This window comes from Pygoscelis adeliae, unplaced genomic scaffold (genome assembly GCF_000699105.1).
Source record: "Pygoscelis adeliae isolate BGI_AS28 unplaced genomic scaffold, ASM69910v1 Scaffold83, whole genome shotgun sequence".
NCBI lineage: Eukaryota > Metazoa > Chordata > Aves > Sphenisciformes > Spheniscidae > Pygoscelis > Pygoscelis adeliae.
The window spans coordinates 1,416,771-1,433,434 of record NW_008824467.1 but is presented as its reverse complement, the minus strand read 5'-3'; the positions used below and the strand labels follow the sequence as shown (position 1 = coordinate 1,433,434).

Here is a 16,664-nt window from a genome sequence, read left to right as displayed (position 1 = left end):
GGGGAAGCGCTGCCGGGGGCACAGAAATAAAAGCGGTCTGATCTCCTGGCGGGCTGAACGGTGAAAACCCAAGAGGGGGTGAGCGGGCGCTGTGCAGGCGGTGTCTGCGCTCGCCACTTGATGCTTCGCTGGGGTTTCGCTCGCCGTGGGCTTTCCCAGCAGATACTCCGGCCTCGGAGCGCGGTGCCAGATGGGGGTTGGGTCATTAAATCGCTGAAGAGCTGCACAGATCCACGGGCTGCTCTTTGTGCGGTAAATAAATAAATAACGCTCCTGACTCGGACTATTAGCCTAATGAAGTCGAGGCAGTTTCGGTCCTTACATGTGAATTACAGGGCAGGAAAGCCTGTTGTTTAACCAGTCTGACACTTAATTTCTTTTTTCTCCCCTCGAAAAGCAAGCGAGCAAACCGAGTTAAACGTATAGATTCCTATTGTTAAGAAGTATGGTTGCTTTCGTTTCGCTAGGTCCTTAAGCGGAATTAAGGCTACTCCCCTCCTCTCCTTTCCTCCCCTGCAATGCAGACATGACCTAAGGATGAACTGAGTTTGCCTAGTGGCAGTGTTCATTTCGGTTGAAATGAACGTTGTCAGTGCTTTCATAAATGTTAATTGAGATTTGTTCGCAGCGTTAACCAGAGGGGTGCCTCAAACCGGCTAAAACTGTGTGCAACGATTATTCTGCAGAGCTGGGGTTTGGTGACATACAGACATACAGCTGTGCAGTTAAGTCTTGCTGGCTCACGTTCTCTGTGCTCACACTTGTCTTTCCCTCTTTCTGTCATGAAGGTTACCATTAAGGGTATTGAAAGAGAGCTCATCTGCCCAGCATGCAAGGAGTTATTTACCCATCCACTGATCCTTCCTTGCCAGCACAATGTCTGTCACAAATGTGTGAAAGAAATACTCTTTGCATTTGAAGACTCTTTTGCTGATGGAGGCTCTGAATCCTCTAATCCGGGTAGCCCTCGAATTAAAATCTCTTCTTCCAGCATGGACAGAATTGACAGGATTAGTAGATCAGGTACGTATCAGAATTTTTGAGCGTTTTCCTAATTTTATGTATTTAACTGACTTGAGCTGAATGGTATCTGCATTGGTAAAACGTCTTCCCAGTACTCCTGACGCAGTTAAAGAGGTGACTTGGGGATAGTGCAAGTCTTGTTCATTCTGTGACAAGAAAAATGGGAATATTGTTAGGGATGATGCACTTTATTTCATATATAATAGATTTGCCTTTGTGGCATCCTGTAAATCTTTGTAACTATTGTGTTTGTTTATTCCTGTATTTCAGTTACATTGAGATGCAATAGCCTCGTGTTCAATAGCATCGAGATGTAGATTTCAGCAATTTTATTGCCTGTCAGGAGTACTGTTGAGGTGGTTCTCTCAGGTTTTGGCCAGCCTAAATTCAGTAGTTCCAACTTCCTTCTGAGCCTCTGCAGACTTTGCAAATGATAGTTTTGTCCTACGCATTTCATTATGCTTACAATAAATCGTTTTCCATAGATGATGATCATTGTACTGTGCCAAATTGGGGGACAGATGCCTGTAAGAAGACTGTGCTAACAGCCTCTTTCAGTGTGGTCTGCTTGAAGCTTTAAGGAGCACTTAGCTGTAGGACTCTTCATGCTCTTTGTGATATCACACTAGAAAGATTCTTACAGCTATCTGTGTAATCCACAGATGAGTTGATCTGTTTTTACACAGATACATCGAAAGTACTTCGTGCATGTTATACGTCTTGAAAGAAACCTCATCTTGGCTTTTAGGCTTCCTTCTGACATAATTGTCCACTTTAAAAACCACAGTCTGCCATGCTCTTGGAAGAGTCACCCACAAGACAAACCCTAAAGCTATATCTGGCATTTCATATGTTACTAACATTCATCCTCCCCTTCCCAGTTTTCAAAGTACAAATGTTTTATTTTACCCGCTTCTTTTAAACAACTCCTGAGTTGTTAGTACTGGTACTCTTTCAAATCAGTTTGATGAAGGAGCTGTAGCTTGGCTGGTTGAGGCTTACGTGACTTGAGGGAGTCCTCAAACCAAATGGCTAGTTATCTTCATTACAGTCCTGTTTTCTTGATATGGGGTGCACAGCCCCACCGTCACTGCTTAGCTCTATGTACATACACTTCAGCTGCTTTCTAAGCCCACTCTATCTGCAGTGTTACGTGAAATTTGAATGCAGAGAGCCCGCTAGGGACTGCCTTCTCCCAAATCCAAGTCTATTCCCTCTTTTCCTCAGTAAATATAATGTTCTGGCATGGCATTGCATGCATGGACTGAAGCGGTCACTGGTTTCCACTGCAGCTGTCCGCTTTATGTTTTTACAACCCGGACATCAGAGCGCCAGGTTGGGTGCCTAGGGAGTGGTGGACGCACCGCGGGCGACCTGACCTCCCCCTGTGAAAACTGTGGCTTGTGAAGCGTGGGAGTATCGGACAGGCTGTGCGTGGGGAGCAGCCCTCCCACGCTGCCTTTACCAGCGTAAGCAAGGAGGTAATCCTTTATCTCCCATCAAAAGCTGCCCTCCAGCTTGCTCTCCGTTGGGCAGTAGAAACAGTGATCTAGCATGATGCGGCCCACACACGGTACTGTGGTACAGTCCGCCCTGTGCAGGGAGGAGGCAGAGCTCCCTTGGGAACCTGACATTTAATTACAACTAGATTTGCAGAGTTCAGTTCGCAGTGCCGTCATAGTTGTTGGCTGCCCTTCTCGCAAGGTTTAGCATTACTGCTTCGTGATGCCCTTAACGACAGGGCAAGAAAGACCTGTTCTTGGTACTCCTGCCCCCCTGAGATACATGCACACAAGTTGTTGCAGGGGTTGTAATCTTTAAATCTGCCGTAGTCTGCCACCATCCCAGCAAACTGATGGGAAGTTATGTGTGTTATCTCCTCATCTGACGTGCTAGTAGAGGGAGGTGAATGCTTTCCTGAAGACTTCATACCTGTTTGATGAGTAGCAAGATAGTGTTGAGACTTGGAAATAATGGGCTTCCGCCCCTTCCCCCCAAAGAGCGTTGGGCAGATGCACATCACAAGAAAATTACCGTCTCAGACAGTTCAAATTTGCAAGATGAAAAGCATATGGAAATGGGAGCTTTAAGGAATACATTTGGACATTCAGGTTGTACTGTCTTTGCTTCTAATATTACAGGCGTTACAGCTCCATTGCGATGTGGGGTGTGAGATTTGCTCTCAGACGTTTGGTATCAGTGATGTTCAACCAGCTTGCAACTTACATTTGTACAATTCTCGTCCTGCATCTGAAGTACCCATACTGTGCATTGCCTTGCCTAATTCGTTTTGTGGTCCTTAGGGGAATTTCTAATAAAACAGCTCCATAAGAGTGAAAACGTACAAGAAAACATGCAAAGTGGGGCCTCACGTGTATAACAAAAAACCCACTAGAATTTCAGGTAGGCTCGTGCAGGGCATGTCACTGTCAAGACGTTATTGTTATATTTGAAAATGTATATAACACCTTCCTCCCACTGAGGGTTTTTTCTTTTTCTTTTTTTCACTTAAGGAATCCGTGCTATCTCCATGAGGGGTATCATCTATTTAAAATGATTTTGGCATTTAAATTCTTGAGGTGCCAGAAGGAACTGGTGCATGTTCTATATTTGTTGTGCATTCAGAGCTTGCATTTACAAGTACAATTTATCTTAATGTAAAAAGGCCGGAACCAGTAGAACTCCTAATTTTTCACTTGAAATGGAGTATGTGTGCTTCTTAAAATCTAATGTGTTGGTTTAAAAAAACCCCACTGTTTATGTTGTCTATAAAGTAATTTTTGATTAAGAAAAATTATGTTGCATATAAAATGAAAATAAATGATATTTATTATTGCTAATCCATATCTGTAGTGTTAGTGTAATTACAATGTTGGTGTAATTAGAGTAAAGCATGTGATGTCGTTATGTTGACATTTGTGCAGCACTGATGGACGATGCAGAAACTGAATGTTTGAAATATCTCTCCCTGTGCCTCCCCACCCCCCAAATATCTTCTTTCTCCCTTTTTATGTTCTGTTTAAATAGTACAGTTGTTTCATGTGCTGAGAAATTAAACATTCTTGCCTTTCAGCCCTGCAGTAGTTTATCAGCCACAGGAGAGAAAACAGTTGATGCTTTTCATTTGAACCATTGTAAACCAATGGTATATCTTGTTTTTTGATTTCTAAACAGCTTTCTGTTCATTGTTCGCAGCCTCACAGAGGAGGTCTTTTGGGTGGAGAGGTAGAAATACTTCACTTCTTGTATTGGCTAGAGATAGTCTAGCATTTAGATCTCGAGTTAAATATTGTTGGTTAGCATATAGCTTTTTGTCAGTGGTCAAGTCCACAAAATGGCTTTTGCAGTGAGCAAAGGTACAGCAAAGGACTTCTATAAGGAAAGCTTTTCATTCTGTTTAACACTGACTTAAAGGTCAACTGGACTGGAATTCAGTTAAGGGTTGGATTATTTTTTTTTTTTCTTGTGTGTATGCCTGACTGAACATACATTGATTGGTGCAAAAATGCACGTTCTCTCTTCCCTTTAAAATAAAAACCCAACAGTTGCCCCCCCTCACCCCATGCTTTTTAATTTTCAAGAGTTCACATGCTCAAGTTTCAGTAAAACTGCTGTCTTACTGGTAGTGAAGTGTAATTACTAGATTGATCTTTGTAACATTTAGAGGTCATGGTTGGCCATTGCTTTTAAATGGAAGGTAATATAGGTTCTTCATTGTATCTGAGCGCTCTTAATTTGATAAAGAAGCAGATTGAAATTTACACCATGTTAATCTGAGTGGGTAGGTCTGGATCTGGCAATTTAGCACAGCACATGAATGTATAAGGAAAACCAAGTTTTTTAAGTCGATACACTTGTGATGTTTGGCATGCTTAGCGACACAGCCAGGCTGAAGGATAGACAGTGCCTCTGTTTTAAGTACATCTAATTTCCAAAACACAGCTAGTCTGAGCATCTCAGCCACTGTGTGGGCTTGTTAACATAAATATTGCTGGTTTTGATGTGATGCTTTGTCAAAAACAGAAAAAAAAACCCCAAAGCTCCATGTTGCCATAAAATTGGCAGGCACATGAGCAATCCATAGAAATATTGTGTCCTTCAAGAAAGACACAAACTGAGCTAAACACAAATCTGAATTTCACACTCAGTGGAGGACAAAGCAGCTAATCAGAAGGGGAAGTTTAAATTGCCTCAGTTGAAGACTGAAAGTGTCATAAAACAAAGATACCATAGGACACCGTCAGAACTCTTGGAAAGCTGTCCTTATCTGCTCTTTTTGCAGAAAGCACCCTTGATTTGGGGAGGATTAAAGTATTTGAAAATAACATTTTGTAGCTACTGACTTCTTGCACCTTTTTTTTCTTTTCTTTCTTCCTAAAAATCCGTCCAAAAGCATTAACTGAGTTTGGGGGGTGGCAATATATTTAAAAAAAAAAAAAAAACCAAAACTTTATGAGAATCCAGTTGACTTTTAAAATCTTTATTTTTTTAAACTCTCACACATTTAACCTCCATGTCTTCCATAACCGTAGAATTCTGGTGATACTGTTTACTTGGAAAACACAATTTTATCTTTAAGATGTCTTATCCCTTTGCAAACCATCAGCTGCAGGTTGGGCTTTTCAACATTTTAAGTGTTGGTACCTCTCCTTGGGAAGAGAACATTGTCTTTAAAAGACATACTTAAGATTGCTCTTTGACTTGAGTCTTTGCAATCTGTATCCTATTATTTGTGAGTTTGGAGTCTGAGCACGAGCATGTGTTGTGCAAATTTTTTAGTTATTGATTGAGCTATTCATTGCAAGTGGAGTGGTCTGTTTACAGACCACAGTGGAAAATTTCTTGTGATGATTCCTAATATTTCACAAATTCATACTTGTTTGTTGTAAACTGGATTGGCAAAGTGTAAAAGAGAATACGGGGAGAACCTAAGTTTCTCTGAGCCGCACATCTAATATGACTACAAAATCCATGTTTTTTGCTGCTCTGGTTTTTTGTGTTTTTTTTTTTTTTATATAAGCAGAATTCAGTTTTAGCAAACTGAACACAAGACAGGTAGGAAAGATAATGCTCCAAGTAATTTATCACTTCATCAATGCTTTCTTTTTAAAATATGAGTGTAGAAACCCTATAAGCAGAAGGCAGACTGATTCTTACTGCATGTTAATACTTTAACAATCGCTAGGCAAAAAGAGAATGTTTCCATACTTTAAGTATTGAAGTGGCAGAGCATGCCAAGAATCTTAGCAAGTAAACTTCTGGGGTTTAAAACAGGAAAAAATACAACCCGAGGCTCTTAGAGTGCTGTCCATGAAAAGGGATGAGACATCTGAAGGTGTGCAGGACTTCCTTGATACCAGATTGCTTTCCGTAAGAAGAGTGTCACCAGTCTTCACAGAGCATGGCTCGTGATGACGGTCTCGTTTCGGTCCACCGTGGGCAGAATGAAAGGCCTCCATTGGGATGCAGCTGAACTCACCTTTGAGTTAAACAAACACCCCTTCCACATTTGAGCCGCTTGGGCCAGACTTCAAAAGCATGCTACCGGATACGAATTTCAGATTGTATTTTTAAACTTGACCACTGCACCATGTTTTTTTTTCTTGTTATCTTGCTTTGTCATTGCTTGCTCTCTGCTATAGCATACTGCTTGTAGGCGGTCCCTGTACATACGACACTGTATCATTATTTTCTTAGTTTTAGCAAATGTAAGTACTCCACATCTCTTTCTGTAGCTGTTGACTGCATGGCACTGCATGTGAAATCATCTTTTTGTTTAGGCCATTGTAGAAGTCTGTGTAGAAGATCTCTCCGTGTTCCTGTGTGGAACTTGGAGCATATATTGGAAATACAGTTTGTCTTTCACTGCTGTTGCTGTGCCTTGCATGTGTGTGTTGCTGTGTATGCCAAGTTAGAGGTGTACTGCAGGATGTGCAGTTTGCGTAATTAATTCACTTCAAGTTAAGTACTAAAAAAAATAATAAAAAAAAAAATTCTCTGCTTCCCTTAGCCAGAGAGTTGTATACTGGTGCTTTGTGTCACCCATACTGTTCTGTAAATGCAGTTTAGTTGTTCTGCTCAGAACGTACATAAGGGCATGAGACCAGCTGAGTTTGAGACTGCCAGCTTGTACACACTTACTCATGCTCTGGTTGTGGCTTCTTAGCTGACAGTCATGGATAGCTACCATGGGGCACATTTCAAAGATGTTTAAAGGAACTAGTTCCTTATAGAAGTGTTTGGTCTTTTTAAAGAGACTGGAAAGATCATGGTAGGAAGGGAGGTTTTGGATTGTTGGGTGAAGCAGCCACAGGAGAGTGGCACAAGGCAAGTGTCTTTTGGATAGCATCAAAGGACACTTCAAAAAGAAATGAATCAGCATTTCTGATGGGAAGATACTGACTAAATACAGATGAGAACAAATTTCCCTTTCTGAAGAAGAACCAATTTCAACACTAAGAATTCAGCTTTAAGTCATACCTCCATTTACAAATTCGTTAGTTTTACCAACATGCAGTCCTCTCAAAGGGATCTTAAAACCACGCTTCAGATACAGGGGATGTTTTTTTGTTTCTTTGTAAGGGGAAGCTGAGAGGATACATGTTAAGCCTAAACACTGCCTGCTTCAGAAATACGTAAAGGACTGCTTTTTGACAGTTGTGCCCTGTGGGTTCATGAGTGAGATGTGGGCATGCACTCCCTGTTTGATAGCCTCAAGAACGTTACCCTGTAAATAGCTTTTGGGTCTGTGGGAGCCATCCCCTTGAACAGGGTCCAAAGGCTCCTTAGGCTTGTGGCTTTACTTGAGCCACTTCATTTTGGAGAGAAGGGGAAATTTGTGTGTAGCTGTTTGGTAGGAGTACAGCTTCTCTGCTGTCCCCTTTTGAAATGAAGAGAGAGAGACGTACCCTGTGTAGCCGTGCAGATCTGTGGTTCCACAGTTCAGGGTAGAGGAATCTCGCAGACATAACCATGTCAGCATGCCCTTCGGTGTGCGGGGCTTGCTTTAGCAGCCCTCCTTTATCAAGGCTGTCCAGCAAGGGCCAAGTCAGCCTCTGCATATTTTGACTAAATGATTTGGCTGAGATTTCATACTGGTAATATCTAGTTCTCTTGGTTTCCTCCTTATTTTTTTTCTGATGCCTCTTGGGATGAGCCAGATAAGTTTGACTCAGCCAAAGGAAACTTCAAGGAGCTTGAAGTTGGCTATATTTGTCTGGGAATAACTAGTCTCACTGTGGGAATAAGCATCTTTCACTTCAGTATGTTATGAAGCTGTTGCTCTCTATATGGGCAGCCAGTTAGCCTAAAACCAACTGGTTTCCGGAAGGTTTTGTGTTTAGTGTTTCGGAACGCTGCAGCTTGAGTGCATCCAAAACTAGATGAAGAAGATAGGATTGGAACAGCTAAATTCATATTAATATAGAATTAAGTTTTAGAGTAGTAGTTTGTAATGTCCCCCTGGACTCAGACTTGTCATGGCAAATGTATTCTCTTTGGCTTGGCAGACTACATATGAATTGGTATACGATGTGCTACGATGGTTTGGAATTGGTTCATAAATTTCTGTGCTTCTCCCTTTGAAATCTAAACCTTTTCTGTTTATGCTCTTCCTAAATCAGGATTTGGTGTCTACACAGGCAGAAAACGCAATTCACTGACTCCTAGATCAAGTCTATTTCCTTGTCCGGGTTGCCAGCGGGATATTGATCTTGGAGAACGTGGCATCAATGGCTTATTTCGCAACTTTACTTTGGAAACTATTGTGGAAAGATACAGGCAAGCAGCCAGGGCAGCCATAGCTATTATGTGCGATTTCTGCAAACCTCCACCTCAAGAGTCCACAAAGAGCTGCATGGACTGCAGTGCAAGCTATTGCAATGAATGTTTCAAAATACACCATCCATGGGGAACGGTGAAAGCCCAGCATGAGTATGTAGGACCAACCACCAACTTCAGACCCAAGGTAAGTATATCTTATCTTACAGAATTTGGGTTGCAGCATTTGCATACAGCTTCAGACATATCTGTGCAACAATATTTGCTTTTTAGGACTGTTGTTGCTTTATTGACTATTGCTGTTATTTATTGAGTGAACTATAAGCTTTTGTTCTTGTTGATGCTGAAGTGGTTGTCACTGAAGAGGACATTGAGAATGTATTTGAAGGGGATTGTATAAAGATTTTTTACTTCGGGGAATGGATTGTGTTATTTGTGATTTGGGTCTTTTTTTTTTTTTTTTGGTAAGACTTAATGAACTTAAACATCTGGAATGGCAGTGCTTTTCTCTAGAAGCTGGGTCAAGGAGGATGCCTGTGTGTTAAACTCAAAAAACCCAACACAACTGACCTCCCCCCAACCCCCTTAGGGCAGGTTGCCTTTGGATGTTTTGTGCCTGAACTTGATCCGTCACAAAGCATCTTCTTTCTCTCCTCCTTCCTTGCATCTAGCAATAGCAAATGGTGGAGTTCAGGTCTCTGTTGTTATTACACTGTATTATTTTTTTAGCTATAGCAGAAGAGAAAAATGTAACGGCAAGTTTTCTACCTTACGCGGCTGCTGCTGCTGCATTCAGACAAAACAGAGTGATTGCAAAGTGCTGTTACCTTTGTTTTTCCTGCTAAGCATGCTGCAGAACATGGCAGTGTCTTAATGAATTTCAGTGACACGACGGGAGGAATTGTCACAGCTGCCATCTCTCTAACAAAGGACCATAATAGGTCTTAATGTCCCAGCACTTGCTGCGTCCCTGCGGCTGGTGACCTCGCTGGGAGGTCCAACAGATATTGGAAATGTTGATGTTCAAGGAGACCTGATTAATTTTGATTAAATTAAGTAGATTTGATTAATACGCAATGCATAAGAAGCTTTTGGCTGGTGGTGTACCCTCTTTCTGAGGCTGGAAAAATGAGCCTCAAAAGTTAGCAGCCTGGCAGATAGTGAACATCCAGAAGTCCACTTAGTGCCATTTTTCTTGAGTCTAACACATTCATTCTGGTTAAGAACAAGCACATGCGATGTGCTTTAAAATGCGCTAGCACACAGCTGTCTTTGTGAAATGTCCTTTTATTGGATAAACAAGTAAGGTAAAAGTTTGCATGCTGTCTTCCAGCTCTTGGTGTAAAATGCTGTACAGCTCCTTAAAAACTTTGCTTCTATGGTATCTAAACCCTCACTGTTGCAGCGTTGCTACTTAAAAATACCAAAAGCATCTTGTGATCCTTGTGTACTCTTAAAGGTACCATGTGTTGTTATACTAGATGCAGACCGGATTTGGGTTTAAAAGTCAGTAGCTGAATTCTGTTGAAGCAGAGCAAAAGGCAGTGAAGTGGTTTAGATCATCCTGACCTTGATGTATCAAGCGTTTGCATGTGTGTGGGATTTAGCTTTTTTAAATTATATGTGAAGACAGATGTACTGATTAAAAAAGGAAAAAAAAAAGAGAGAAAAACATAGTATAGCTAAATCAACTATAGATACATCTACTTTGTAGAAAAACTTCGCAACAACAGTAAACTGATCTTTACTGTGCTATTATAGAGACTTTTTTGAGGACTGTTTGAGCTTAATATAAAGAAAGTGCATTTTTCATTGCACTGCATTGTTAAGACCTGAACTGAATGCATGCAGTATTTGCTGGTCTCCTAAACAATGTTCCCAGTCATCACTTTAATTTACAACCAGACTGGAGAGCACGTTGTAATGTGTGTGGTGGGGATGGGAAAAGCACATACTGGGCTGATTGTTCTTGAATTTTGAGACAACTAGACAAGGTAGTCTGCTGACCTCTTCCATCTCTAGCTTGCAGGCTGTAATTCTTGCTTATACAAGGAGATGAATAAAAATACGTGGTTTCTGTTAGGTGTGACAATGCACTTCTGTGGAAAAATTACTTCCACAGACTAACAGCGTGACTGCAGTTTTTGGAGATGTCTGCCTGCACATTTGATTTTCCTGAAAGTTTGTTTTGTTTTGTTTTGCTTTGTTGGTTTTTTTATCCAGCAGTTGATGACAAAGGGATAGGTTATCGCATATTCTGCTTAATGACAGTCTTATGTACCAAGACGCTAGTGAGACTGGTGTCTTTGGCCTTTTCACCGTAGCCTAAGATAACATTTGGGGCTTGAGAGTTGGTTTCAGAGATGTGTGTCCATATTTATGCTACTCACAATTTTCTATTTTGGTGCCCTTTCCTGTCCTTGTGTGTGTGTGTGTGTGTTAAAAGATGATACTTTTAAAGCTTGACTATTGGCACTGCTGTCTTGTTCTTCTCCTTGACATGAAACTGAAAAGCTTTCTCAAGAGCTCTTCTCTGGTAACATGGAGTAGACGGACACAAATGTTGTCTTTCAGCGCTCTGGAATGAGGCAAAGGATTTTTGGTTTTTAAGACCACCACTTCCCCCCTCCCCCCGCTTTAGATGGTTTTATCTGTTGCTTGAGCTTGGAGTTGAGCAGCACTTTTTTTTCCTCTTCAAGCAGTTATTTCAAGATATTCGGTTTTTGAAAGATGATTTTTAGCGAACTGAGCTGCTCTTTAAGCTGATACTGGAATTAGCACTCAGCGTGAACAACTTGTAATTGGAGTCAGACAGAAAAATTGAAACACTGGAGTCTTTTGTCTTTAAACTGACACTGACTGGTGGTGGCGGCTGCATTTTGTTTGTTGCTCCAAGAGCTATGTGGCTGATCCCAGTCTAGCTTAGACTTAAATCATTACAGTATTATGTCAACTCTTGCTTTAAGAAACAGTTCATAGCCATTTCAAGAGAGAGCTGAGATGCTGGCATGGACACGGTTAAATTTAACAGGGTGGGTGTGTTATGTATTGAATTTACAGTTCTGAACTGGAGTGTAGGGAGCTTGAGGCATGCAAACAACTTCAGGGATTAGCAAAACAGTTGATTGCAGTTTGGAGGGATGTGATGTGTACACAGACATTTCTACAGGTTTACTCACTGTAAATCTCATGAAACTGTGTGTGGTCATCTGCTGGCTTTCACTGGCATGGACAAATATAAAAGGTGGAAGATAAACTGTATATATAAAATCCACCCATGGAATCAGATGCTGCTGTGGGATGATTGAGTGTTCTGATGGTTTGTTGAGCGCCTCAGTTTTTGGAAGTACATCTGCATTCTCTTTGCTCTCTCTCTTTTTTTTTTTTTTTTCAGATTTTGATGTGTCCAGAACATGAAATGGAGAGGGTAAACATGTACTGTGAAATCTGCAGAAGGCCTGTTTGTCATCTTTGTAAACTGGGTGGATGTCATGCAAACCACAGAGTAACAACCATGAGCACTGCCTACAAAACCCTTAAGGTAAAAGTAAATATTGTTGGACCTGGCCTGAGGAAGCAGAAGAGTACTGAGCTTCTGGTGTAAGGGCAAACTCCCTCTGGCAGGAAGCCAGGGGGTGTGTGTAAAGGACACTGAACTTAGTCATGAGGCATGCTGTTGTGCAACATCTGTTAATGTATATATTAGTGTGACATAGCGCATGTCTGAGAAACTAAACTATATTTTCTATGAGGCTTGAAACATAACCCCTTAAAAGTGCTTACACCTTAATTTAGGCAACTGTACAGCAGTACTGACCAATGCAAAAGGTTTAAGCAGTTAATACTTTACAGTCTAGCTTTTACCCCTGGATGTTCAGATAAGTGTCCTTGTGGCTTGGGTTAGCTGATACTTTAGAAGCACTCCTGAAAAATCTGCATCTGAAGTATCTGTTGGGACCTTGTATGTTTCTGAAGTTGCATAGCTGTTAATTCCTTAAGCACAGTACAACAGCGAAGACTTGCAAACATTGCTTTGTTATTAAAGAATGATGGCTGCTGCTACCTCCTCTTCTTCCTTTTCTTCCTCTCTTCCTCACAGAGGGGAAAAAAAAACAACAACAACAACAATAAAAAAAAAAAAAGACCAGACCAGCCTGCCTTGTGCTCTTTGGCCTCCTCGCCTGTTTGCAAGATTTTCCTGTACAGCTGTTAACTCTTGCAACTAAGGAAGTGCAGAGACACTCATAAGTTCATGCTTTGAACCACTCATTTTTCTAGCAAATCTTACTACAAATGAGTTAATAACTAACAAGGCTTTTCTGTAAGTTTCAGTAACATCCTGAAGCCTCATGTTCCTAGCCTAGGAGAGGGTGACTCCTGTGGCTGGGGAGGAATGAGCCAGCTGAGGCTGTTACCACTTGTCCTTAGAGGCTGTGCCCCCAGTCCTGCTTACACCAGTGGCCTGACGTCCCTGTACAGTCATCGCAGATCACCGAGCAGTTCTCCACAGGGTTGCTGTTCGTAACTAGTGGCAGGCTGTTGTCCTTGTAACTAGATAAACCGAGCACTAGCTGGATGACCTGCCTGCACTGGCTGTCAGTTTGGGTGGGATACCCTTATTCTGCCAGCTTGCTGTTTTATTTTAACAGGAGAAGCTTTCAAAAGATATTGAGTACCTCATCAGTAAGGAGAGCCAGGTAAAAGCTCACATCACACAGCTGGATCTGCTGCTGAAAGAAACAGAGGTAAGAGTGGCTTGCAGGTTGTCTGCAGATGGCCCTTGCAGGGACTCGAACTGTTTTCAGTGAAGCATTTCAAATCCTTTCATTTTTTTCAGTTAGCCAGTAAAACAATATCTGTGCAGTTTGTGTTAGGCCTGAATAGCACACGGTAAGACATAGTCCTGACAGCGTGGGAAATTTGGGCAACATACAGAGGGAAGTTAAGTTTTGCGTGCTGCTGTAAATTTAATTGAAATAAAGCTTATTTGATACATTAACCAAAGAGAGGTGGGTTAGACTTACAGCTCTTGTGTATTAATGGTGCTGCACAATGTACGCTGTCTGTTTACCTTGAGGATGTTGCAGTAAAGTCAGAATTAAGGGCAAGATCTCCCTGCAGAAGGCTCTGAGCTGGCGGCATGCTCACATACAAGCTGAAAAATGTCATGACAGAAATTGCAGGAGCTCCTGGCCCTGCCTGTATCTTGATACGGACTGTCTCCATGCTTTGTAGTTCCTTTCATCCAGGGTACTAGTCAGAGATGGCACTACGGTTCTGAGAGCATATGTAAGAAACTGTGCTGGAGCCCTGTGGTTCAGGGTGACTGGGGAAGATGGAAGAGCATCTAGCGCTTGGGCATGAAGACTTCAAAGACTGACCTGCTTTTATAGTGCTTTTCCATGGGTTGTTTGGACAAATGCCCTGCATAACTCAAGACATAATCAGAGGAATACTTTTCTGCTCTTCATTCTCTGTGTTAAGATGGTAAACACTTACTAGCTTGGGTGCAGTGTTGATCGTATTTTCAGTGCTGAAGAGCATAACAAAGCTCATTAGTCTTGTCTGTCAAACTGATGACTAGATTGCTCTGATGTCTTCAACAACCTTAAGTATGTTTCTGTACACAGCCACAATGCAGTGGAATCTGTCTAAAATGTCTTTTCATCCCTCCTAGTGCAACAGTGAAAGAGCTAAAGAAGAAGCATCTCACAGTTTTGATAAATTATCTCATGTCCTGGAAGAGAAGAAATCTGCAGCTCTTAGGGCAATTGAAGCTTCTAAGAATTTAAGGCTGGAAAAATTGCAAATGCAAGCAGAAGAATATCAAGGGCTCCTGGAAAATAATGGCCTTGTAGGATATGCTCAAGAAGTGCTTAAAGAAACTGATCCGTCTTGTTTTGTTCAAACAGCAAAACAACTTCATGTCAGGTATCTTAATTATCTTCTGTTTGAGGTACAGGTACTGTTCCAGAATGTCTGTTCAGTCATATTCTTCTGACACCCGAGAGCAAAGTACTGAATGCAGTACCTTGTATTGCAGAGGCTCAGAGATGGTCCCAGTACCATTCAGTAGAAATTACTACGTTGCAGTGTGTGTTAGGAAACAGTACACAGGAGGGGCTCTGCCCTTCGACAACGCCTGGCCTTGTTCAGTAGGACTGCAGTGGAAGGGTAGCCCATTCAGCTCACTGACACATTCCTTTGCTTAGAGATTGTATCGAGTATTTGCAAGTTAATCTAACAGGTCTCTTCTGGCTTTAAACTCTTTGATCTTAATAGTTGTTCTCCATTAGCGCTTCACACCTATTTTGTTCTTTTAACATAATGCCCCAAATTGTGAAAATGCTCTGCCAGCTGAACTTTATCTTTACAGTGATGTACAAAAGGCCTTTAAATTTTGCATTTGAATTCTGTCTAGAGAGACAGAAATTCCTGGGAGACAGCAGTAAGTGTGTGAAAACAACTTTTTTTAAAGCAAAAACTAGCATTTTTACTTTAAGGAATGCACACATGTGAATTCCCTCTTCTCTCTTCTGCCATCCCTCTGCTTCTGTGCTTTCAGAATCCAAAAAGCTACTGAGTCCCTGAAGAGCTTCAGGCCAGCAGCTGAAACTACTTTTGAAGACTTTGTGGTGGACATAGCCAAGCAAGAAGAGATCCTTGGTGACTTGTCCTTCCATTCCAATGGTAAATTGCGAGAGCATCAGGTCTTTCTTGAGTTATGGCTTTAAGGGCTTCTCTGGAAAGAGGCAAAACTTAGGGCTGCAGTTGCAGAACTCAGTCTTGTGACTTGCATTGTCCCTTCTGCCTCTGATCTACAGGCATTACCTGGCAGCAATGCTAGCTTCAGCTTTGATAAAGAAGCTAAGATGCCATCGCATTCAGTTCCAATTTACATTGGCTTCCAAAATTTTGTAGTTAAGTAATCCTAGGTCTTCCTGGAAGCTTTTTGTTGCATGTCAGAAAGAATAGACTTTTATACGTTTTTTAGCTGCTAGCAAAAATAAATAATACAACTTTCAAAGTAAAAACAGAAAGTAAGGGATTGATTTAAGTGCATGAACCATCCTCATCTCCCCTCTTTAACTGAGTGAGTCAGATTTCCCCCCACACACAGAGACACTGTGCTATAGCCACTCAACAAAGGGCTTGTATGGTTAATTCTAAAACAACGTGTATCTAAATTTGAGTTTTTTTTCTCCTGAATCTCTGGCATTCCAGGTCTAGAAATACCAGAAATCAATGAAGAGCAGAGCAGAATGTACAACAAAGCTCTGATCAGTTGGGAATGCCCTGGGAAGACAGACTTGGCTGATACCTATGTTCTTGAGTATCATAAGCTTAACAGAGGAGAGGAGAGTGCGACATGGCAGGAGATCGAAGTTTGCAGCAAGAGCAAAGTAATATCTGATCTTGATGATGACAGCAGCTATGCCTTTAGAGTTCGAGGATATAAAGGGTCCATCTGTAGCCCTTGGAGCCGAGAAGTTATTTTGCGTACGCCTCCAGCTCCAGGTATTGGGTTTTCTTATATCCATAAGGTGCTGGATCTGTGTCTGTCGGTGTTTAAGAGCTGTAGGTGGTTTCCAGTAGCTCCCAGACTGCTACTATACTGTTACTGGTTGCATAAATGTTTAGAAGCACTGTTAACAAATAGGTTAAGTAGGTAGCATACCGAGACTCTGTTAGCTTGCGTGACATTCCTGGTAGCCTTTAAAAGTGAGAAATTCTAATGCCAGTGTGAGTTAAAATGCAGTTTATAAGCACAGACAGTCAAATACTTAACTAAGAAGGAATTTTTTGGGATACTGTTTTTCAGTTTTCAGTTTTCTTTTTGATGACAAATGTGGGTACAACAG

The 16,664-nt window shown here is 41.5% G+C and overlaps 1 protein-coding gene across 1 annotated transcript in view; it reads left to right on the top strand.

Moving 5' to 3' along the window:
- The first annotated feature begins 8,830 nt into the window (after positions 1-8,830).
- The window catches only part of TRIM36 (tripartite motif containing 36), a 10,003-nt gene continuing 2,169 nt past the window's right edge, over positions 8,831-16,664 (top strand). The window contains exons 1-7 of the mRNA XM_009321094.1: positions 8,831-8,989; positions 12,197-12,343; positions 13,452-13,547; positions 14,480-14,733; positions 15,368-15,492; positions 16,027-16,320; positions 16,625-16,664. The exon at positions 16,625-16,664 is cut by the window's right edge and continues 20 nt beyond it. Coding sequence (XP_009319369.1) covers positions 8,831-8,989; positions 12,197-12,343; positions 13,452-13,547; positions 14,480-14,733; positions 15,368-15,492; positions 16,027-16,320; positions 16,625-16,664 — 1,115 coding nt within the window. The remainder of the gene's footprint in view (positions 8,990-12,196; positions 12,344-13,451; positions 13,548-14,479; positions 14,734-15,367; positions 15,493-16,026; positions 16,321-16,624) is intronic.